Source organism: Lottia gigantea (assembly GCF_000327385.1).
Source record: "Lottia gigantea unplaced genomic scaffold LOTGIsca_20, whole genome shotgun sequence".
NCBI classification, from domain to species: Eukaryota; Metazoa; Mollusca; class Gastropoda; family Lottiidae; genus Lottia; species Lottia gigantea.
Window position 1 is genome coordinate 2,831,186 of NW_008708401.1, and position 25,474 is coordinate 2,856,659.

Genomic DNA, 25,474 nt, shown 5'->3' on the forward strand with positions numbered 1-25,474 from the left:
CAGTGATTGTTGTTCCATAAAGCTGTGTCTATATATATTTTCATTTGTTTCAATTCTATTGATTTAAAACAATTTTCTTGTATTTTTATGATTTTTGTTCATATTAATTTATAAGTAGAATATTTGATGCATTATTTCTTGAAAATGAATAGCAAAAGTAAGCTCTCTATTCTGTGACAATAAATCAATGCATGAGGGCTTAAATGGAATGGAAAAAAATTACAAATATACTTTTCTTTGGAGTCCTTTACTATGTAACTTTTACTCTCGATTTTGCCTTGCCTTGGACCAGATCTTTATTGATGGAATTGTCTTGCATGTACCCATTTTTATATGATAATAAAACTGAGAAAGTACTTACTCTTCACACCCACCCACAACAGCAACTCTACCACTTTGACCTTTGTGTTGATGATGTGTCATTGGTGGAATAAACGATTTAATCATATCAACTAGTGAACCTGATGTGGCTTGGGCTGCTAGTGTATATTTCTTCTTACCAACATTTACTACAATAAATAACATGGTAAAATAAACATAGTGTAAGCTTACATAAAAACAATATTAGCTTTTATTCTTTTATTAAGTCACATTTGCCAATTACTTTGAATTGAAAAATCAAATCCAAAATAGACCTTAGACTCATGGGTTATAGACCCATCAGACAAAATTCTATTCTAAATGTTGTGGTCAAAGTGAATGGTCAAGGCCTTATATATTGTGTCAGACATTTTCAGATTTCTTGTAATGTAATTTTGTAAACATAACATATACTAATAATATATAAAAATGTTTCTAATAAAATCTTTAAGCTGAAACTGTACAGGGATAACAACATTTTGTAACATTAATACTAAAAAGCCTAATACACAGTCATTGCTGATCTTCTGGGTCCATCTTGGTAATTTGGAACAATTAGACAAACCACAGTTGTCAGATAAATTGCCTTTAAATGGGCCACACAGCGAGAAATCTAAAGACAACAAAAAATGTTATTACCTGGAGCAGCTAATCTACTTCTACTCATCGCATGTATTATAACACTAAAGACCGACAACATTTTGATAATATGAGTTTAGTTTATTTCGTGTAAGTTTTACTTCCGAAATAGTATGGTGCGTCTTCGAATGCAATGTTACCTCATATTACCATTTTTGCTGATTAAATCCTACTAACTTATGTATAAGGGCCACAACTCCAATTTTCAAATAAGTGTGCAAATTAAATATCTGATATTTTCTATTATGTGAAATAAATATATGGAAATAAGTTTTTTTGTGGGACATCCTAAGGTATTTAGGTTACAGTCTTTGAAATATCATGAAATCATTTAAAGTCAATTTTTAATGTCATTTTTTTGTTCCTTGTAACAAACAACCCCGTTGTCCTTACAGTGCTATTTATCAGTTTATGTATTTATTCTTTGACATTTATGCAGTTGTTCATCTCTGTATATGTCCACGAGGCCAAATGTTGCTAAATTTATTTAATGCGGCAATTTTTTCTTGATATCTGGCCTTTCAAGTCTCATGAAAGATTTGATTGTGGCCATGCTCTCCAGTTATTCCCTCTAATAATTGCCAAGTTCTGAAAAGAATGTTAATTTTGTAAGCAGTTTATTCACAATTAACAAAAAAGCTTGATTATATTACAAAATTATATATTATCACTTTTCTTCTGTAATAAAATGAAAAAGAATATGTATAGCATATGGCTTGCTCGGTGTCATTCTTAGTTCATCTATGCAATCAATCAGATTTTAATTTAGTAGTGAAATAAAAATTGGAAGTATGTTTGGAAGTATGTACAGAACAAACGAAGAACAGTTTATGAAATATATTTATATATACACGAGTGCAATCGCCCTATCGCCACATATTACTAAACCAACATTCAGACGACAAAATTGAACTACTTGGGAATAACAGGGGCCTCGTATCCCGAAATAGTGGTCGGATGCACATTTGCACTTGGTACAGGCTTGGATAATGGATCATATTCTATCAAAGCAGAGAGCGGACGGTTGATCTGATTCTCATAATGGCCAATGGGTGAATACAGATTATCAACCGCTACATTCGATTTGGTTGCCAATGCTGCCCTGGCTGTCCATGATCTTTGACTCGGAGTTCTGGTCACTCGTTTCCGTTCGATTTCCACTTTGGCAGTTTCTGTATCATTGGAAGAAATCGATTCAGATGTAGATGCAGATCTTTTATAGCTAACACCAGTGCCTCGACGGATGTGGTTTACAGATACTGCCACCGAGAGGCTTTCACTTTGACTCCGATTTCTCCGATGTTTGAAAATAAACATCAATAAAGCAACGAAACAGACGATAGTCCCGATGATAGCCAATAGAATATACAGTAATGTGTGCACATGGTTTGTCTTCAGTTCTAAAATAAACAAACAAACGTACATGATAAGCGAAATTATTTATATTGGAGACGACATTAATCAGATATTGGTTATCCAGATTTGAATTATATTGAGGAGAATGCTAATAATGTCCGAATTATTGAGAGCAATTAAACTGTCGACACTTTCAAAGCTTACAACAGTAACCTTTTCAATCTGCAAAGAATATATTACATTCTCTGCTTAAGCAAATAACTATACAGGATGACTATCCGTTTACGATAGCCTTATGAAAAAAAGTTACCCATGGTTTCCTTTCCTTTTTCTTTTATTTCGTAAACTTGGACTTTCACATCATCTGAGGCAATAAAAAAAAACATTTCGTTAGAAAAAATATACATTCTATATGGCAAATCTTTTATTAATATATAACCTACCACATACTAAGGGAAATATGCTCCACACATTTCTCTCAGAAATTTTATACGGAAAAACATTCCAGTATTGAAATACTCCTTCTACTGATGTCAAATAAAAGTCACAAAAAAAACCCACAAAAATTTGATCTCAGGTCGTTCAAATCATTTCATAGGATCGAAATGGTCCTAAAGAGTAATTAACTAACTAGCAATTCCGATCATCTGGGTGATAGGAGAATCCTGCCATCAAGTTGGCAACAAGTTCAAAAGTTGACAAAATGATGGCAGTTGGCGCCGACAACCATTTTGCAATTATCGGTGCTCTCTGGGTGTCTTAGTTCAAAGAATAATCAGATTCCAATTGCCCTCTGCCATTTCACCATTTGCTAGAAGTCTTTGGAAAGGAAATTGATCTTTCATATTGACCCGAGAGACCCCATCAAACTTTAATGACACTACCCTTAACATATAGTGGGCTATACATCTCACCTAGATCACATCCAGAGAGGATCCGAATTTTAAAGCCAGAATGTAAATTACGGTTTTCAGTGGTTGAAAATCTAATCACAAGTTCTGATCCATGAATATAAATCGGCATCATAGTACTGTGAGAACATCCTTCAGGATACTTTTTACTTCTGAAATGGAAAAGTACCATTAGGCTTACTATTTATTCTATCGATCGTGTGAAAATTCGTACAGAAATTACATTAAGTTCCACCAGCGAACTCTAGTTAGCTTAATTAGGCAAACCAGGTATCCTCAAAATGATGCTCACCGTGCAATGTTAGTGCTGTTCAATTTAATTATTAGGATATTTCTGTATATAGGAATATATAGTTGCCAGCCGGAACTAGGAGTATAAAAAGGATCTCGATTAATGAGTTCTTTCTAGTCGGTTCGATTTATTTACTAATTATGGCTAGTTTCTGCAGAGTTTTATAGAGATGGAAAACTACGACCAATTGTCAACATATCCCAGCTTGGATGTGAGCTAAAGTCAGAGGTTAAGAAAGAAAACCAATTGTATATATCCACACGACCATTTGTAGAGCAGTTGTAGAAGGCTCTAGTACCTCTAGATGTTTGTCTTATGAGAATATTTCACTGTTATAAGGTATGTAAATGTTTTTTCTTCTCTAGATAATCTTTTCTTCCTACTTTTTGCCATGTCATTTCCAAGCATTGATCGAATGTAGGCTATCTTATATTTTGCAGACGACCACGATGAATGGAAAACCCAAATTCAAAATTTTCTGGATTCTGAATTCTGGTGTGTGTCACAGTCCCCAGCTCAACATCTCTGCCTGCTTACAAGGCGTCAAGAGCAGACGTTCCGAAGTAGAGTTGCTAAGTGTCGCCATGAGTTTGGTGAGTAAGATTTATTATTCAATATTGAGGTAGAATCGAAATACGACAAGATAATTGTGTATGATTCGGAAATATTTTACTAATTTCAGATGCCGAGTACACGCTGGAGGCGAAATGAAGAAAAAAGAGAATTGGTGTTGAAACCTAGAATTTCAAGATTAGAAATAAATGAAATGAATGGAGTTTTACGTCCTACTTTTCTGTAGCTTGTGCCAGATTAGAAAGGTAGATGGGTGTTTGAGTAGGTTGGATGGTGTAGGAATATTTCCGACTTGTATTGAAAGGGGTATGTTATTAGACGGCGACGTACCATCACTCCTGCTATAGACATCGACCGGTGGAATGGATTAGCTACACACATTTTCTAAAACTTGTACATATTGAATTCTTTCAGGAATAATATTAAATCAATTGTGGCAATTAACTAGATTGATACTATAGCGTTTTCAATATAAAATGGCAAATCATTTCCCAAACTAGACCAATGTTGATGGTATGATTATCAAAAAATTAAAACTTACGATTGGACATCCTCAACATAAACCCAATCATCACAGCTTACAGACAAGTCTTCAAATAAGACAGCCCAAATACCAGAATCTTTACTCCATTTCCATGTGCAGTTAAAGTATGGGGGGTAAGGCTCGGGATAGTTTGGGGTAGTAATCACTTGAGGTTTCGTGTACTTGTGTATACTTTGGTATCCTAAAAGGTTTTCAAAACGAATTATGTATAATTTAACTCACTCTATGTAAGGAATTCGATACTTACACTGTGTTATAAGTACAATGTTATGGTATTATAACGAATAGCAAACACATTTGCTTTAAATTTTCTCCAATTTTCACAATTTTATCATTTAAAAAAAAAATCGAAATATCTGGAACCTTGGTATTGAAGATAAGTTTGGATAACAAATTATCCAATTATTATAAGATTTATATAATCCGTTTCAACAAATTTAAAATAGTAAGTCCAAAAAAAGAGTAGAATTATTCGCGATTAGCTTTTTGGTCAATTTGTATATACATGTAAACCAAAATAGAAGCTATGCCAGATAGTTTGACTAAGGTCCATTAACAAGCTAGTTATAAAATGGGGTCAAATTCCCAAACATGCATTATAGACTTGTAAGGAATATAACCATGCAAGAATAGAAAGTCAGAAACCAAGAGTACGTAAAATTTATAGAACTGTGAGAAAATATTCAAAGTTCGGTTTTTCCAGTCAGTGTTCTGAGTCATAAAACAGTTTAAAAAGCTCTTACCATATGTTTTAAAAATATTCAGGGAGAAACAAAATAAAACTAAGAAATACGTCTTCTCCATTTCTCAGACTTCATTTATATCCTTGTTCAAATGTTATGATTTCGAAATATGGACCTTGGGATTGTATTGTCGTTAGAAACAATATGAATCACTATATCTCTCCTTTACTGATTTCCGTTTATTGTAACTAATTCAGATCTACAGTTCCGTGATGGGTATACCGTGCTTCCGTTATGATTTAATGTATATTATCTGATATATACATATATGGTATGGCTGTTAATTATAAAATTGAATATAAAATTGCTTTTATACTTATATTTATATGCCCTTGATATTTGACGTTTCCCCAAGAATGGAAATCATTTATATTATTCGTTTAATTCGTATTTGAAAATTCAGGAGAGTAACACCTTGTCGTTGATCACATTCGATCGAATACATCACTGTTGACATAAAAGAGAAATCGGGCGATCAATTCGATGTTTGCAGATTCCTTTTATTTACTAGATAGAAAGTGAAAGGTGAGCTGATGGCAATTACGATTCTTCCAAATACATCTATAATCTGGTTGTTCTCTACTTCTGTCTATCGCAATGTCGACCCTAGCTTATTTCACATTTCAACGTTTAAGGGATTTAAGGGAATGAGTTAAAGTGGAATATGTAAAGAAGTGAAAGGAAGCACTGTTTAGTTTATGATTTTATTGATTCCTTGCATGGTTAAATAAGTTGTATATACAAAAATTCATTCTTACAACGTTATGTACAATCATTTACTAAAATGTAGGCCTATCTTGCAGATATTATTTTTTTGGGGGGTGTTCCAAATCCATTGGCTTGAAGTGGGTGATGATTTAGTCAAAATGTTTTAAAAACAGTTTTATCCTAGAACGTATATAGTATAATGTACACTTATACTATTCTATTATTATCTGTTTAAATCGACTAAATTCTTTGACTGAGTTAAGTTGAAGGATGAAGGGTTTCATGAAAGGTATTTTTAGGTAGTTGAGGAGTCTCGTACAACGAATAGTACAAAGTTGGGATAAACAATGAACACACCACCTTTCCTTTCTAGACATTTGCACTTGCTTTCCACTTGCTCATCATAAAATGGACTGTATCCATATACCTATAAGCCTATCTCACTCGGAGGCTAGAACTCAAAGCCTATCAGATCAAAGCTTTTCATGAATATATCATGACACTAAAACCTAGTGACGAGCCTTAATCCAAGTCGGCTGCGATGAACAAAGTCTTCTCAGAACGTATCGCCTTAACACATTATCTAGTTTATATGACGTCATACCAACAAGTTGTACCAAAAGTGAGAAGCTGAATATTCCCGCCAAAACATAGCAGATGACGTCAGTGTCTATTACTAGGTATATTGATGTTAGCATTGAAAACCAAACTGTATTGAGAATCACCATCGCTAAAACACAACGATTCCTTAAAATAAATAACCGATTCTGTAGCGTTTCTTTATCTTTACCAACATTAACTTCTGTGCCTAGAATAGTTGATTGAAGCGTTTCCCAGAATTGACTTTCAGATTTCAGTTTTGTTGATCCTGTATCGGCCAGCATCTGCAGGTTTTTAGGTCTAATAATGGTGACATCTGTGTTATTTTCTTCGTTTCCAGCAACTGAAAAAATAACCGAATGCCGTTACTTATAAGTTAAATACAAAGTTTTCCACCCCATCATTTGACTGTCAAATGGAAAATAATACAAATGTAACATTGCATGTCCAAACGAAAAAATAGATGTATAGAGGTGAGTCCTGTCAAAAAGTAGAGGAATGGGTGTAGAGACATATAATCTGTTTCATTCGAAATTAAGAAAACTTTGTGGTCCCGTTCTTATTTGACCCATTGATAAGTAACTTTTCTTGTATTACGTAGTTTAGGCCTACTTACCCAGTTCTTCTATGCTGCTGCAACTTTTGATCTTTTTAGTCTTCTCATTCTTTTTAGGCTGAAAGAAGAACAGTGCGTAAATTAAGTTTTTGTACAGCAACCAACGTGTAATTGTAGATTTTTCATGAAAATATGAAATTCATGATATTAGTCGTACAAATTTCGGGAACCCAGGCCTTTCATGTGACCTGTCTTAAATAAGTCCACTTCCCCGATAATATATTTTTGGTATTTTGAATAACACTTACCAGCTCACGAGTTCCCCAGGATTGATCTACAATATTAGATACAGCATAGATTGGTAGAATGATAAACATAGCAGGAAATAATACAGCGTATATTAAACCATAAATAAGATTTAACCATTCTCCGGGATGTATCAATGCAGCATAAACAACTCCACCAATCAGCAACGGTATTAGGAAATACGGCCGAAATTCAACATAACCATCACGAACATCTGGGCAACAGAGAGCAAGTACCAAATAGCACACAAATAACAGTGAAGTAAATGAAGAAAAATATTCCCATTAAAAGCATATTTATACAAAATCTGTAAACAGCATAGAGTTGTGACTATATCCAACGTTATTTCTTTACTTTACTTTGTGACCTAGGGCATTTCTTGTATGAGACTACACCGTATGTTCTCATCCAAGATCAATGTCTACAGCCCAATCTCTCAATAGGCTTGCTTTCAGGTAGAAACCACAGTGTGTTCCGATATCTGTATATGGACTGTCTTGGAACCACCCGATGACTTATTTTGCTGCTCAAAAAGGTACAAAAAGAATCACTTACCTTCCATAATGCTTATTGTCATGAAATAAACAAAACCAACACTAACAGCTATCATTAAGATTATTGATAAACATAACATAGCCCATGTTGCCCATTTCTGAATCTTCACTGATCCAACACAGCACAATACACAGTAAGCAACAAATACAATAAACGATATAGGAACCGACCAAACCAATGATAGACCAAATATGGCTTCACACGCAACAAACATGACGAGTAGGGTCGTTGAGGGTGAGATGAGGACCCACAGGAACATCTGAAGCAATGACAAGATAAAGACGGCGGAGAAGGCAGCATTGCTTCTGACAAGAGATCGAAGATTTTTAAAGATGAGGACCATGTTAGACAGCTCAGATAACACCCAACGTCGTCTTTGTCCGAGAAACTCCATAAAGGTTTCTGGACAATGGGTGGAGTTACGACAATGATCGATATACTCCAATTTCCAGCCTCTTAACATCATCAATGTACACAACCAACGATCTTCACCTGCAAAAACAACCCCATTGTTAAAGAAATATTTTCATGACTTTTTACACAAATACATAGAAGAAATAATCTTTCCACCAAAATGTTCACCAAAAAAAGCTCAAAATGAAATTGAGTTTTACGCCCTAGTTTTCTGGAACCTGATTAGGATTATAAAGATGGTTCATAAAGGTAAACAGGAAGTAACATTGTATAATAAACTTCCTTCTGTTCTTATTACATGTAGTCCGATTTTCAATTTGTATTTTTACCAGAACGTCCAGTTTTAACCCTGCTTTCAGAGGGAATGTGTCGTAATCGACTATCCAATATTTAAACATACCATGATCTTTGACGAGTGCATCAAAAGCAGAATTGCTGGGTTCCTGAAAAGTTGGCAGAACATCAGCAAGAGCCTTAGCTCGATACAAACTAAAACAACCAGGGCAACAAGTTACTGATCCAATAATATTTTGGGATGCTTTAACTAACCAAAAATCTGAAAAACATAAGAGAGAAAGTATTCTTAACATTTAGAAATATAAGAATAAGAAACCTGAAAACAACCTGTTATGAAAAACCTTCATAAATACTTCCCCCTTTTAACAAGCACTGTTGCTTACATTTACCTATAATTTTCAGAATCCATAGCCCGAACATTGCCATATATAATTCTCACCTTTAGCGTATTCAAATTTTTGGTACCAGACCATGGGCTTTTGTTGACCAATTGGTATAGTTCTTCCGCAAGCAGCTCCCAATGAATGATCTCTTTCACAAAGCTCTACTAGGGCACTGACACTTTTGGCGTTAAACTCAGTATCGGCATCAGTAGCAAGTATGTAAACTGGTTCTTCTAGCTTTTCACATGTAACAGTGAATACATCTTTATGACTCTCCTTTGCCACTATGTCCATTCTCTCACCATTCGGTAGAAAAACAGCTTTACGTTTAGACCATTCTAACTTATGTTTCTCCATACCATGATGAATATTATTAAGATTGGCTCCAAGGACATGTCTCTTGGCCTCTCTTGATCCTGAAACTCCAAGCTGGTTTCTATTGCGCCCCGGATACGTCTTAAATAGAAAGAGTTCCGAATCATCACTATCTGTACTCTCACTGTTTTGACAGGAATTATTGCTCTCTCTAGAGACAGTATAAGCATCAGATCCACTTGTTGACGATTCCTCGCTACCACTGTCTTCATCCTCGGCTCGGGTGATGATAATCTGCTCAGGATTAATCGATCTTAAGACACCATGTGCAGTAGGATTTTGTCCAGTGATGAAACCCGTATTGGTGGACTTGTAGCTTTCCAATACAACCTCTTTATCATCATAAACAAAATCTTTGACGCGACCAGCTTCATCCAGTTCATATGAGCACCTGTACCTCAGAATGTAGTTCATATACATCACTTGACTCCAGCGCTTTTTAACTTTGAATTTAGATCCATCTTTGACATGGACATACACGGGAAAGTCTGCTTTAGGATGCGACAATATTTGGCAGCCGTATGGAGTACGATAAGCTACTAGACTAGATAAAGTGATGTTGAAGGTGTCCACAAGAAGTGATAGTAGTTGACAGGCATATGAATTTAGACTGTCCAGCTCCATGGCATTGTCCAGAAATATATGAGATTCCACTTTGATGTCTTTCAATTTTTCGGATGAGAGTAGTTTTTGGAGGCTGATCAGATATCGAGACATTTCAGCTTTATTTTCTCTAAACATGGTGGTACAGATAAACACGTGTTTATAACCCGACTTCCGGTTTTCTGTATGTAGACCAGATGAAATAGATCCAATTCCATGATGGTTGTAATTTAGGATTAACGACTGTTCCAAGAACATTTGATTCCAGCTAAAGTTAAAGAAATTCTCCGAAAACGGTCTTAGAAGAGAACTTGGTGCTTTGATAATCTCAATCCCTGGAACGACAAACGGAATCAGCCAAATGCAGATAGATAGTGCGGAAGCAGTCCATGATAAAACGTCACTTCCGGATAATTCCCAGATTGCATCGGTGGACACATCTCCCCAAAGGATAATTGTAACCCCGAATGTAACTAATGGTGATAATAAAGCTGGTAGTCGAACCCCGGGAGTAGTAAGTGACACTTTACACGAGGCATCCGTTAATAGCAACGCCACAACACCACAGAAGAAAGCAATAGCGACTGGTAACCAAACCCTGTAGTCATTGGAATGAGTGAAACCTTTCAATAAAAATTCACCCATATCATTTCTGAAGATCTTCATTTTGAAAGCCATGAATCCAAGCAATGTTACAGGAATCGTGCATAGCTTTATTATTGTGTAGCTTAAGGAGGCAATCAGGTTTCGTTTAGACTGTTTGGATGAACAGATTGAGAGTTTTTGGATCTTTCTTGTCCAAGATGTGGACAGAATCAATAAGACTATAGGTAAAGCGATACACTGTTGTAAATGCATGTTAAAAGGAGACCACAGAAATATTATAACAGAGATTGCAGCTGGTGCCCAAATATTAAAACAGCTTAGAATCACACCGATACAGAAAATAAATCCTGTACATATCTTCCTCTCCGCTTTAACCTTGGATTTCACCTGAAAAAGAAAAGACACATACACACACACTTCGAAGCAAAGATCGTAGACCAGTTTTCATGGAAGAAATCTTATTTCCTTTTTTCTGACCTTCAATAATCAGCGTTTTGTAGATAGCCTGATAAGTTTTGAGATGTGTATTCTCCGAAAGGTATTCTCTGGAAGGATGCGCATATCACGTATTGGATCTTTAACATAGAATTTGATTATAGTGTTTTTTACCTTAAGTTTCTTAGAGGTACTAACTATCACAGTAATGGTATAAACAGCCCCTGGTATGCACAGAAGTACTGGCTCGGGAAGTACCACTGAAATTTCACTAGCAAATATAGATACTGCAATACCTTCCATAACACTGCTTACTAATCCCTGGAATTTTGAAATGACTCATTATTGGAGGGATTGGATAATTACCTGACACTTTGATTATACTATACTTCACTTCACAATTATAATACACTATGAAAAGGGAAAAAGGAAATCATTAGATGTAATGCACTAATGATTCTGGCAAAGATGATTTTGTGTTATGAAGATATCAGTGGACATAAATGATCATTACACGAAATACTTTACACTTACAAGATAAAGCTGAGCTGGTCGTGGTAATTCTTCTTTTCTGGCAGAGCTAATAAATGGTGTATTCCATAAAATATAGAAGAGATTACAGAGATGTGGAAGTTCTAGTAAAATACACACTATAATATACCTAAAAATAAAAAAAACAACAATTTTTCAGCATTTGTTCTTACCTGATGTTATACGGTGAGAGCTATGGCATTCTTAACTTCAACTTTTGCATATTTTTCATATGAGCTCTTGGCTTTTAATATAGATATATCCACTTGTGCAATTGTAGCTTTAATCAATTGGTTTCTATTAGCTACTTTTGATCTTCTTTGCTGTAGCTACAGCATCAAAGGCTTCATTCTTCCAAACGTCTCGACAATCCATTTATCAAATTGTTTGCGGAACGAAAAAATCCTTACCAGGTAGCTGGATGTATTTGTTCGTATTTATAAAGTCTTAACAACCATAACAAACAAACTTTAGCCGAGACCAAAACACCAATCATTGCCAGGAACAACCAGACTGAAACTGCCGACTGAAACAAAAATGATATCAAAAGTGTTGACATTAATAAGTGGAATAATTCAGTTGGAAGCGAGTTGAATTGACGTCGATTAATTTTGGTGAGACTGAACGCTGCCCTTTAAGGTAATTATTCTAATTCCACGGCAAGTGCTTTCGTTCCAGTAACTGAATCTTGTTTTACTTACCAGCCATTTTATATTGTGGCCCACACCACCGGCCATTTCTTTTACCACTTGATGTCAGTGGGCAGTCACCTAAAATAGAATCTGAAGTTTGAAAAAGATAAATTAGTTGACAATATATATTGTATTTGTCTTTGCCTCTTATATAGTTTGTTATTTATGTGTAGTTGTTGTGAAGTTCTTTGTTATCCATAATCAACTCCTGAACGAACGTTCAGAATGAATGCTTACTATTTTCGAAACACCTGATGGTTCTTCTCTTCCCTTGAGGAGGTTACTACCATACAACGTTTACTCTCGATTTTGCCATTCTTTGGTTTTATTCAGGAATGAACAAAAGAATGAGATAGCGACTCTTAGCGTGTTTACTATTTTAACTATAAATCTATCTTAGTCGCTATCATTGCTCTCAAACTTGCAGTTCAAATATTCAACTCTGCTATTTTGTTATTTTGACATTTTCTTTTCCTAATCTAAGTGCATCTTGAAGAGGATTTTTTTACGTTCTTAAACTTTGTTTTTCTTAAAGAGGAGGCCAAACTTGGTTACATAGATGCTTTTCCGGTATGATCCTCCGAAAAAGGGGCAGAAGTGAAGCATCATTAATATGGCCTTTGTATTTTAATGTTGGCTCTTTTATAGCTTTGCAGAATTTCCATATCCTGGATCAAAGATGATAGAAAAAAATGACACAGTATGTTTTTCCATCAAGATAGAGCGGCGGCTATCGGAATCTCGGTTGATTGGTCACGTCAATAAAGTATCATCAGCAAATTTTTCTGATTCATAACAAAATGCCTATCAGATTCCTTTGCCGCTGGTGTGACTAATTGATTCTCTTTGAGCTGTTTTGGACGAACAGAACGAATTAAATACCTCTTTGGACATAGATTCGCTGCTTTATGAGGTTATTGGCCCTTTGGACACGATTCAATGAATTCGATTACGAGACTTATTGTTGACAATGAGATTAGGTGACAAAAATGCTAAAATATATCTTTAAATGTATCCATAAAAATACAACTCAGCAAGTTGCCTAATTTGATGGGAAGTGAAAAGATGACGTTTGTCAAAGGTCATTGACTTGATGACAATGAATGTAAAAAACATTAAAGACCACCTCAATGAAAATGGCTGGCCCAATTCCAATGTTAATATCGTCTATCAACTGTTACACCTACAATACCACCTGATTTCTCTAAAAATTATCTCCAAGTTTATAATTTAATGCATATATTACTCTATATTTTACGAAGTTCGAAACATCATCTTCAATGGTCATGGTTGGCTATTAGGACGTTGTGGATTTTTAATTTTGAATAGGTACCTCTTTTTTTCATCACATTTTGTGTTAATGCACCCTTGCATCACCCTTATATGGCAAATCGTATGTTTATTTCCAAGTTATCTAAGAAAATAGCATGTGCATTCGAGCGATTGGTTTACGACTTAAACGAATAAGCTTTGTCATTAACTTTCTGTGGTAAAAATAAGTGTGAACTTAAACAAAACAGATAAAAAACCTAGTTTTATTCTTTAAGTTAAGATTCTTGTTCTTATCTTAATTCTTTTGATTTGTTAACAAGCCAGCGTTAAGTGAAAGTTCTAAGTCAATAGTAAATATCTAAAGGTAAAGTTTAAACTGTCATTATTATGGTCGGATAGTTGACAAGGCTACGTGGTACCTCAGTGTTCTAGTATGTCTAGTACTCGTCACTAAGTAGCAGTTAAATATCTACTTATCTTTGATGTTACTCAACAATTTTTTTACTGTGCCCTTATATTTTTTTCTATCAGGATGGAGCGATGGTAACTCTTGTTTACTTCGGATAACTTCATTAAGAGTTATGACACTTGCTAAATGTTTATTTCGTATGTATTTAATGTTCTAACACACTGCATGCAACCTGTAAATATATACCATACTACCCCTGAATATCGTGGTTATGTTAAATTTCTACCAAAATAGCGAGAATCTTAAGAGGTTAACAAAATTTCACGACATGAAAATGTTTGAATTACTAAACGAAGAAATATTTTTAACGAACTGGAGTTGTTAACTACAAATAAAAGAATTCTTTGATATACCTTATCGGGCAATAACTACTTTTGATCATTCTAAGAAGCAGCTGATGAACAAGATTTGTCTCCCAGGTCTCCTCAGTCTAGAAGCCAAGCTCTTTAAAGCAGCTTTGGAATTATTTTACAGCGCAATTTTGCGAGACGGTCAACACTATTCTTGTCTATTCCCACAGAAGGCCTACACGTGGTTTTAATGACAAACCGGAAGTACCTTTTACTGAAGAGTTGAAGATCATATTTCCGCTCAGATAGATTCATTTAAGTCACATCTTACTCCTTATTCCTAAAGCAATTCATCGATTCACTGTCGGGAAAGCATAACGTCAGAGACGGACGAAGGGCATTGCAATAAACATTCCAAAATTGGCTATCTGCACCGTGTAGGCTAATAACTGTTACACTTGGTGGCTCTAATTGGTTTGTTATATCGCATAATTGTGTGAAGGTTTCATTTCATCGTTGTTGCGTGCATAGGGACAGTAATAGCAGAATGTAAATATTAACTTTCAATTGTTGCTTGTGTAGACTTATTCGTGATGTTTTAACATATTGACCCTATGTTTGCTTTGACGTAAAATATAGAGATGAAATAATTCCTATCATTATTGACATGGTTACACCCCCACAACACTAACATATTTTCTCTATTCATCATTTTCTACTCGCCGTCTGCTACCTTCTGCGGAAGTCATCAAATATCAAACTTATTTCAAGAAAGATGTACACATAAAAAAGGTTACGTCAATTTCAGATTGTTAGAAGTTAAAAGTCGTCATTGGTCTGGTAATTAAATGATGTATTGGAAAATATTGTAGCTTTGTCAAATGAGTCAATGGAAACGGACACTACTCGGCATGTCTGCTTGTCTTCTATTTCCTGTGGTACAGCAAAGCAATCCGTCTTCGTAATAAAACTCTTTGCGTATCCAAATTACAAAGATAGAAGCCTAGCTAGAAACCCTCTCAGGCATACAAAGTGGATGCAATCCAATTTCATTCCAAATTTGGCAAACTTAGCAGGGTGGGTTTTAAATCCTAACCATCCCAACCGCTGTTCTTTGAACTGATTTTGCCTTGACAGGAAGTGTCGACATTGACATCTGTATATCATGACATTATTAAATGTTTCTACTCTTTCATGTCTGCAATATATACCACAGAGACACAGCAGTTATCCATTAAATCAAAAGAATAAAAAAACTGTAATTTAAACTACACGATTATAACCAAAGATGAAATAATAAATATAGTAGGCCTACATGAATAGCATCCACTATGTGCCTCGCCGGGTTGACAAATACTATCAAATTTAGGAATCAATAAATCAAATGGTGATTATTTGCCTTCGAACGCAACGGATAGTTACTTCAACTAAGCTTTAAATATACATATATATTTCAATATACATGTAATATTTTCTATGTTAAAATGGGTTTTGTCATAAAATTGTCAACACTGACTTTTGCGTGGTCATCGGTTTCTCATCTTGGCAATAATGGTTCGGCATGACGTAAGCAATAAATGCCTATTCAATAGTGTTAACCGGAAGTGGATACACAAGAACAACGATCAGCTGCGACAGTTTATCAACCATATCATTAATGGTGCTATGCAGTGTTTAGTGTTGCAATTTTTATGGCATGATTTTATGAGACCTTGCAAATTTGTCGTAGCAAATTACTCTTAGAATTCGGTGAAATTATGAAACATAATGTTTCCTCCTATCCTTGTCAGACACACCATTGCTATTGATGTTTATTGGGTCAATATTTGCCAACGAATCTACGTCAACCGAATTGCCTAGCCAGGGTCATCGTACATGAATCACATGTGATTAAGTTAGAGAAAGATACCAACATACATGTGTCAAGAACCAGTTAAAACATTTTAAAACTTATTACGCGTTGATTACAGCATCAAATAGTATTAAATACGTTAGAAAAGCGATTAGCTGTGGAAAGATCCCCACTGATTGTTATCATCACGTCTACAACATTGATCTTAACCTTGAAATAATAAGAGTGATTGTCGGGGTTTTGTTAACTTATTTCACGGATTTCTCAGCTTTTTCACCAGTTTTTATTGATTGTCCTTGAAACAAAAGCTCGAATTGTTACCAAAATGTTAACATAATAGCTAAATAAGTTTTTGATTTTTCTCAAGTCTCTGTCGCTAGTCCAGGGATGTTTTCGTAGGTACGGATGTGTCCATATCGACCGTGGTTTGATTATATCCCCTATAGAAAAGACTAGAAAGATTATCCTATACACCTACCAACCATTCAACCAAAAAGTGGAGGCAACTAGAACACAAATACAACCCCGCCCTCCCTTCCCGACAATTTCAGATTCATGAATTAAGAGGGTCATATTGTACGCTTTAATTTGTACAAACATATTACTATTAATTAGAAAATATTACTAGAAAATAGACAGGCAAGATAACTTTAATTACTTTAAATTTGATATATTGCGAATGAGTTGAAGAGGTAGGGTTAATAAGATTCTTTGATATCTTTTCATTTGTGGACATGCAGAATTGTTCTATCTTACTCTATATTATTTGGAAAGTGATATATGTCTGTCATAAATGTAATTATTGCAGATATGAAACATATTTGAGATGATTACTTTACAGAAGGATATTAATACTTAGAATTGTGTAACACGCCCTGGTTAAAAACAGACATCCGTGTAGTTCTATAGAACCACAACCCCAGTTTGGACACAAATGAGACTGAATATCCAAATATTTGCGTTTGAATCAGTCCAAATTACTTTTCAGAAACGAAATCCGGTGTTTGGGTTGTCTGTAATTTAAAAGGCCCGTTGTAAACGTATAAATATTACTGATTTCATGCAAAACACACTTTAAACTTCAAATCAGCGTGACAATGCAAGCACATGTCAAAAAGAACTGGATATGGTTGTCGATCAGGACGTTGAAATCTGGGAACATCCAGTCGAGCGATGTTGATAGACACTTTTGATATGAGAATTTTGGATCCGATCGGAGTCTCCTCAAGTAAATAGGAACAATTCCAAGGACCAACACAAAAAGAAGTGGGTAGAGGACTTGCACCATTTAAAAATACATAATTATATGTACAACACTAAGAATTGCAAATTTGATAACATGAACATGATAAAGGCTATATACAGTTGATTTGTAGTCGTAAATATGATGTTCTTAATTTCCCTCCTTCTGTTCAGTGGCTCCAGCACCACATCGAGAAGAAATGGTACTGAATTACTAATATTAAACCCTAGAGCATTTATAAAACTTTAGAATCAGAAAGAGCATGTCAATCAACCAAAGAGTACAATAATTTGTCATTTAACATTAAACTATTAGAAAATCATCAAACGAGTAAAGTATTGTAAAAAAAAAAATATGATATACTGCAATGTAATTATGCTAAATGCTTTCGATAAAACTCTTTTTTGGAAAATTTCTTAAAAAGTGATCTTACCTTATAAAGTCTATATATGTTGATGATAGATAAGGTTATAGGCAAGATATAACATCATTATATACGTTTACCTACACTTTACCTACATCACTAATTAACCAATCAAATAACTGCCTTCACCAATTTAAAGATACCTCACCATGTATTCGTGTATACGGGTACGTACGAACCTACTGTGGAAAAGAGTTGATAAGGTTAGCGAGCCAATACTACATTGGTCATCGAAAGCACTGCTAGTCCAAACGGAATTGTTTTTCTTTTTACACGAAGTACAACCTTTGTGATACCACAAACGCTGAGTGGTTCCTCGAAATATCATGTTTCTTTGTAACGGCTCTTACTAACTTTGTGTTTCCCAGAAACCACTCATGTGCAACTGTTGACAACAAAAGCAACTATCACCTGCAAAGGCCACCGCCAAACAAAGTGAGATAATCCTTTAGCCTTTTCCATTAACTGGGTACTGCCATTCAGCACTCATGTACAGTGGCCCAACTAGATAAGTGAGGGCCCCTGGACTTAATTGGATTGTGGCCTCTCATCAATAAATTCTTAAAAAATATATGCTTCTCTTCATTTATTTCTGAAGGTCCCCCCCCCCCCCTTAAGGATGCGAGCCCATGGACTTGGTTCAATCTGTCCCTATGATAGTTGAGCCACTGCTGTTGCACCTCTTGAACCACCACTGACCTCATTCGACAACAGAATTACATCTGCCTCTTCAGAACAACCAACCCCTCTGTAAAAAATTGTCAAAATGAAACAAAATTCACGGCTTCTATTGTGATAATTCACCTGTATGCAACGACCTAAAAACCATTAAGTCATCTATGGGTCTCAAACGAAGGCGTGGCAAATTTTGTAGTCAGAGCAATCGACCCCTCAACAATACACTTGTATTTGTCAACTGCTGTCAAAAAAGCACGGCATCCATAATGATATCTCACTTGTACAATATAATGCAGGAATGACATGACCTATGCAACTATCGAACCATCTGTGGGTATCCAACGAGGGTATAGCAAATTTTGTAGTCAGAGCAATCGCCCCCTCAGCAATACACTTGTATTTGTCAACTGCTGTCAAAAAAGCACGGCATTCATAGTGATATCTCACCTTGTACAATATAATGCAGGAATGACATGACCTATACAACTATCGAACCATCTGTGGGTATCCAACGAGGATATAGCAAATTTTGTGGCGGCACATAAAAGGTAATGAGTGGTCATCCTGTATAAATGATAAGCATCTTTAACTTATCACCCACTATCTATTGACATTCGTGAAAACTTAGTTAGTGAAGAGATTTTAAGTTAACATGTAAACAATAAAAATAATGAATAGTTAAAACTAAACAGCTGATTGTTTGATGCTTGTAAAGTTTCGATTCAACCGACTTGTCATTCTGAAACATTGAATTTTTAAGCTTAAAGTTGTATTGTCTATTGTCTATTTGACCCAATTTCAAAAATACATACTATAATTCTACCGATTTTGTGGCTTTATGGTACTGACCCGAGTATTGCTATAACCCACTAGGCCACAATGACTCATTTGACCTGGTTTGAACTACTACTATACTAGTCTTGCAATTCTCTTGTGGCTCAAGACTGGGTGTCTGGTGGAGTATAGCAATTAACAATACTAACAATCCATGAATTGTGAACCTAGGTTGTAGGAGGATGAACAAAACGATGTAACGCATGTAACAGATCATTGTTGTTGATATACAGGTCTGGGTCTGTGCATGAAAATATACAGCTGTGATGACAGAAGCACAAAAATAAGACATTAAAATTAATCCTTTCCTTGTTGACATTTGCCTTTCGATTTATTTAGTAATGTTCTACTATTGAATCGTGATTTACGTCAAACAATTCATGTCACTATTGATGCTTTTTGTTTACGTTTCGTGTTTCGAAACCGTGAGACATTCACCTTTCATTTCTGAACCAGAACGCAAAGTTTTTTTTTTTTGGAAACGAGTAAGCTTGTGTATAGGTCTCTGGTATGATCCAATCCCTTATACAGATTTATCGCCCCTTGCCTTCCCTTGAAGACTATAGGTAGCCTATGATAATGACGACAATTCTCATTATTCGTTATCGACTAATTTCTATAAGGCTGGGGCTATTTAGCAGTATTTTAGTGATAAAGAAATTTTGGATACGGATATGGATCATGTTCCTTTAGCAGCACAACGGTACGATAATTATTCACATCTAGTCGTTGCTTGAACAATCCCGTATTCTCGTCATAAGAGACTAATAACCTCCCTTGGCAGACAATACGTCACCATTCGATATATCAAATCAAGTCGACTTCAAAACTACTATTTGCCCCGTTTTGAAACTTTAGGATTAGGATAAATATTAAGATGAATAAATATTTTTTAGATTCTACTATGTAGTAGCTCGGAATTTCTGTTTTTAATTCGAAAACTCGATCTGAAATACCAAATTAAGCTTTTTTCACAAGTGACATATCACGTTTGTCGACATCATAACTACTATTAACCCCGTTTTGCCACTTTTAGATTAAGATAAATATTACGATAAATAAATATTCTTTAGATTCCACTAGGTGTAGTATCTCGGAATTTAAACCTGGCTCCGCCACTGCTTCTGTGGTGGCAAGTGTTCCTCATGTACCCCAAATGGCACCGTTACTGATTCACCCGACCTTTAAAATGATGTCCCCATACCCTACTCCTTCCGCCCCCATGCCACTAGTATACTCTATAAGATGCTCCACCCCTCCCCTCTCGGCGAATTATATAATATATTTCTTCTAACCTATCATTTATAAATGCCCCTATAAATGCCCCCGCCCCTCCTATCCTTCATTCTTTTTATAGATGACCCCACCCCATTATTTTTTAAAAGTTAAAAATTTGGTTAAGGGAGAAAATAAGGGATGAATTGTGCTCAGTGTAGTACAATAGTGATTAGAAACCTCAAACTCACCATTGTTGAAAAAATATTGATGAACAGATCTCTCTAGTCAGTTCGAAAATTCTTGATTGAGTACGTTCGATTTGTCTACTAATTAAGGCTTGCTTCTACAGTTTTATACAGATAGAAAGTACGACCAATCGAACAAATCACAAATCACAACTTGGATGTGAGCTGAAATCATGGGTTAAGAAATAAAAGCTACTGTATGTAACTAAGGAGTTCATTGTTGAATGAAGAGATTATGGGCTAAAGAACCTTGCTGGGAGAGACTTTCACCGTTATAAGGTATGTAATTGTTGCTTATATTGTCTTTATTCATTGAAAACCACATAGTCAGATGGGGCAATTAACCGAGGCTTTTTTTTTTTAAAAAAAAAACATTGGTCTTTGGACAACCCAAAAAAGAATCAGAAACTGGCGCTCTAAGAGCAAAGATTTTCTCCATTGCTAATATATGTCCGTTCACCTTGTCGCTTTACTTACACGGTGTTTTCTTTCCATATTTCAGATGTTTGCTCAGCTTGGTGGCACATGAGTGACTTCGTTGTTATAACCATCTCTAAATGGAAATAATTTTATGAAGTCTTATAAAAAGGTAGGTGGGTGTTTGAGTAGGTTGGTTGCGTTCGTGTAGGAATATTTCCGGTGTGTGCTCGAACGGAGAGGCGATTAGAAAGCGCACAGTTCTGCAAATCTATGTCCCTGTTCCTTTGGAGAACGGTTTATGGACGTGCTATCTCGCTCTCTGAGTCTCCGATATGACCGGTGGACGTATGATGTGTGTGTGTTGGTACGAGGTTTAGTTGCCCCATTGCTCCGGCCAGAGTCATCGACCAGTGAAGTGGATTAGCTGGTACCTTGTATTGTCCGAGACGGCTTGTGAGCGAATGATCCACTGCCTCGTATCCAACACGGGTGTTGCTGGTTTTGAGAGGGTCATGGAGGTGGCAAATTGGGTGGGCATAACACTGAAAGACGACCAGGATCCCGAGGCAGGGTCGCGGAATGCTACCGATAGCCGAACTGAACTGGTGCATACTGGAGGTATGGGTTTCCTGGTGGTGTTAGGTGTGATGTTATGCTTGAGTAGGTGTTAGGGTCGGATTATTAGGCATGGTTTTGCTAATAATCAATGTTAGGTAAAGCATCATCTCATACTGATATTAGCTCTATTGTAGCTACCCCTTGCACCCACATCCGTTTCTCTCTCGTCAAAGTTAAGCTTGTGTTAGGTACGGTTAGGTTGCTCCAGATTTTGTGTTGTTTAACATAATTCTTTAGGTTGCTGGCCGGCGAATTATTTCCATCGATTTCCTTGTAGGACTTGGCTCGGCCATTAGGGCTAAGTTAGGGGCGTTAGAGATACGAATGTGGGATCATGTGAGGCTCTAAATCAAACTATACCATATAGTTTATAGAGATGATATTGACGGACTTGCTTAGAGACTTAGACTTTGAATTTGTGTTAGGATATGGCTGATAGGATGGAGTTAGGGAATTGTTTTGAAAGTGTGTGATAGTGTGTGTTTGTATGCGTGTATATATTTATGTTTGACTGTCTACACATGCATGTGTTGAAGTCAAAGACGTTGGTATGGAGCTGTCATGTTGTGTTTTTGCTGATGCTTCACTACTAATGATCTCTCTATTTTTCTGTAAGGTGGTATGGCAATGGCTATTCTATGCATAGAACGCCATTTGTACAGAGGATGTTGGCTCTCTGATACGGCGGTACGAATAATAAGTGTGTAGGGTTCGATTTAATCTTTTTTTAAAGTAATTGTCATTAAGTTTTAATAAAGTTTGTATTAAATTCTAATGGTTACATTCATATTTTGTATTTGATTGGTTGTAACGTTGCTCAAAAGAGTCTGTTAAATGAGGGAATTTTACTTTTTCCTTTTTCCTTTTTCCGTTTTCCATGCACTGTTGCGGTGGTGGCCAAGTACTAATAATAACCCAACCCCTCTAATGTTAACCCCGAAATTCCCGAAACTAACAGAATCTTTTATTTTCCAATTCTTTCATAGGACGTTTATCTGCTTCCCTTGGTCGTTTGTATGGTTCCCTCGGTCGTTGATTTGTTTGCCTTAATTGGACGAAGAATGTAACCACTTATTTAAAGATAGGACTTTTTGCTAAGTGTTAGGGTATAGGGTTAATATTTTCTATTAATTTAAAGTATTAATGATTTCCATGATCACGATTTTTATTTTTCTTGTTTCTTTTTCCATTTTCGTAATTTTGATTTTCATTGATTAAGATAATTTTTTCCATTTTCATAATTTAGTCTTTAATTAACATGTTCCATTTATCATTTACACTTAACAGTAGGGATTTTAATAATTTAAATTATAAAGAGTTAAAGATATGGTTCAGTTAAGTGCTAGGAGTAGGAATTTTAGTGATTTAAATGTTAAAGATAGGGCAAGGTGCTAGGAGTAGAATTAAAGATAGGGCTCGGTTAGGTGCTAGGATGTTTTAGGGCCAAGTACCGTCGCTCCTCTTCTGACCTGTTACCTTGACTGTTATGATAAAGATGTGCCAGGATATGCTTATCCTACACAACACTAGCTTTCATGTGATAACCTCATTTCTGACTACTTCCCCCACCAGCAGTAAGGTTCAGACTGCAGAATGGACATGCTGATGCTTTAAGAATGACGTGATGTAAGAGAACTTTATTTGGTGGCAGGGTATGCTTACTCTAAACCGACACCCCCACCCCCTTCCTACCTCCATTTTCATCAAGGCTGTAGAAAGAGCATGCTGACGCTCAATATTTGATGGTGTTGCAGGGTATGCTTACTCTGAATAAACACTGAGCCCCACCCTAGACCCCTCACCCACCCCTCCCTTATTTACTTTATCATATATATTGTTTTCCACAGAAGTAACTAATTAAATTTTTTTAGTTGTAGGCAAAAGAAACAACTTTAAATGATTAATAAATGAAATTTTCTTATATTGGTTTTTTTCTTTTCATTTTTCCCCTATTCATTTTGCTGATGGTCGTTTCAATGTTAGTTTTTGTGTTTTCGGTCCTATATTTCACCTGCTCTGTACACGGTGTACTGATCCCTTTCATCCTATTTTTATGTAATGAAAGTATGATGAATGCTAGCCAAGATATATGGTCAAAGGGATATTTATAATTTCATTCGATTTCATGGTATGAAATGGTCAAGAATGAAATAACCAAAAGGGAAAAAGCCTTATAAAAAAAGGTAGGCGGGTTTTTGAGTAGGTTGGTTGGGTTCGTGTTGGAATATTTCCGGTGTGTGCTGGAACGGAGAGGCGATTAGAAAGCGCACAGTTTTGCAAATCTATGTCCCTGTTCCTTTGGAGAACGGTTTATGGACATGCTATCTCGCTCTCTGAGTCTCCGATATGACCGGTGGACGTATGATGTGTGTGTGTTAGTACGAGGTTTAGTTGCCCCATTGCTCCGGCCAGAGTCATCGACCAGTGAAGTGGATTAGCTGGTACCCTTGTATTGTCCGAGACGGCTTGTGAGCGAATGATCCACTGCCTCGTATCCAACACGGGTGTTGCTGGTTTTGAGAGGGTTATGGAGGTGGCAAATTGGGTGGGCATAACACTGAAAGACGACCAGGATCCCGAGGCAGGGTCGCGGAATGCTACCGATAGCCGAACTGAACTGGTGCATACTGGAGGTATGGGTTTCCTGGTGGTGTTAGGTGTGATGTTATGCTTGAGTAGGTGTTAGGGTCGGATTATTAGGCATGGTTTTGCTAATAATCAATGTTAGGTAAAGCATCATCTCATACTGATATTAGCTCTATTGTAGCTACCCCTTGCACCCACATCCGTTTCTCTCTCGTCAAAGTTAAGCTTGTGTTAGGTACGGTTAGGTTGCTCCAGATTTTGTGTTAGGTTTAACATAATTCTTTAGGTTGCTGGCCGGCGAATTATTTCCATCGATTTCCTTGTAGGACTTGGCTCGGCCATTAGGGCTAAGTTAGGGGCGTTAGAGATACGAATGTGGGATCATGTGAGGCTCTAAATCAAACTATACCATATAGTTTATAGAGATGATATTGACGGACTTGCTTAGAGACTTAGACTTTGAATTTGTGTTAGGATATGGCTGATAGGATGGAGTTAGGGAATTGTTTTGAAAGTGTGTGATAGTGTGTGTTTGTATGCGTGTATATATTTATGTTTGACTGTCTACACATGCATGTGTTGAAGTCAAAGACATTGGTATGGAGCTGTCATGTTGTGTTTTTGCTGATGCTTCACTACTACTATTTTTCTGTAAGGTGGTATGGCAATGGCTATTCTATGCATAGAACGCCATTTGTACAGAGGATGTTGGCTCTCTGATACGGCGGTACGAATAATAAGTGTGTAGGTGTAGGGTTCGATCTAATCTTTTTTTAAAAGTAATTTAAGTTTTAATAAATTTCGTATTAAATTCTAATGGTTACATTCATATTTTGTATTTGATTG

At 36.0% G+C, this 25,474-nt stretch overlaps 4 protein-coding genes across 4 annotated transcripts in view; all 4 read right to left on the reverse strand.

Moving 5' to 3' along the window:
* LOTGIDRAFT_114759 (hypothetical protein) overlaps positions 1–525 on the reverse strand; it is a gene marked incomplete at both ends in the record, with an annotated part of 6,405 nt that extends 5,880 nt beyond the window's left edge. The window contains one exon of the mRNA XM_009053790.1: positions 362–525. Within this exon, the coding sequence (XP_009052038.1) occupies positions 362–525 (164 nt within the window). The remainder of the gene's footprint in view (positions 1–361) is intronic.
* Positions 526–1,601: 1,076 nt separating this feature from the next.
* LOTGIDRAFT_231612 (hypothetical protein) lies at positions 1,602–5,493 on the reverse strand. The gene is made up of 5 exons (XM_009053791.1): positions 5,419–5,493; positions 4,673–4,856; positions 3,270–3,418; positions 2,666–2,719; positions 1,602–2,399 (listed from the first exon to the last, which is right to left on the reverse strand). The coding sequence occupies exons 1-5, from the start codon at positions 5,477–5,479 to the stop codon at positions 1,912–1,914; spliced, it is 936 nt and encodes a 311-aa protein (XP_009052039.1). The 5' UTR covers positions 5,480–5,493; the 3' UTR covers positions 1,602–1,911.
* Positions 5,494–7,521: 2,028 nt separating this feature from the next.
* LOTGIDRAFT_114955 (hypothetical protein) lies at positions 7,522–9,147 on the reverse strand (the record flags this gene model as incomplete). Its single annotated transcript, XM_009053792.1, has 3 exons — positions 7,522–7,802; positions 8,144–8,635; positions 8,958–9,147. The coding sequence occupies 3 exons, from the start codon at positions 9,145–9,147 to the stop codon at positions 7,522–7,524; spliced, it is 963 nt and encodes a 320-aa protein (XP_009052040.1).
* Positions 9,148–9,252: 105 nt separating this feature from the next.
* On the reverse strand, positions 9,253–10,329 carry LOTGIDRAFT_114956 (hypothetical protein; the record flags this gene model as incomplete). The annotated part of the gene is made up of 2 exons (XM_009053793.1): positions 9,253–9,474; positions 9,961–10,329. 2 exons carry the CDS (start codon positions 10,327–10,329, stop codon positions 9,253–9,255), a joined length of 591 nt encoding a protein of 196 aa, XP_009052041.1.
* Positions 10,330–25,474: the final 15,145 nt, after the last annotated feature.

What these genes read in the sequence shown, in the direction of transcription:
- LOTGIDRAFT_231612 (XM_009053791.1), bottom strand. Translation starts at nt 5,479, where the DNA reads ATGGAGAAGACGTATTTCTTAGTTTTATTTTGTTTCTCCCTGAATATT. An exon ending in TATGTTGAGGATGTCCAATC is followed by an intron (nt 3,419 to 4,672) that starts GTAAGTTTTAAT and finishes TTTCCATTTCAG; the next exon opens with AAGTAAAAAGTATCCTGAAG. An exon ending in AAAAGGAAAGGAAACCATGG is followed by an intron (nt 2,400 to 2,665) that starts GTAACTTTTTTT and finishes TGTTTATTTTAG; the next exon opens with AACTGAAGACAAACCATGTG.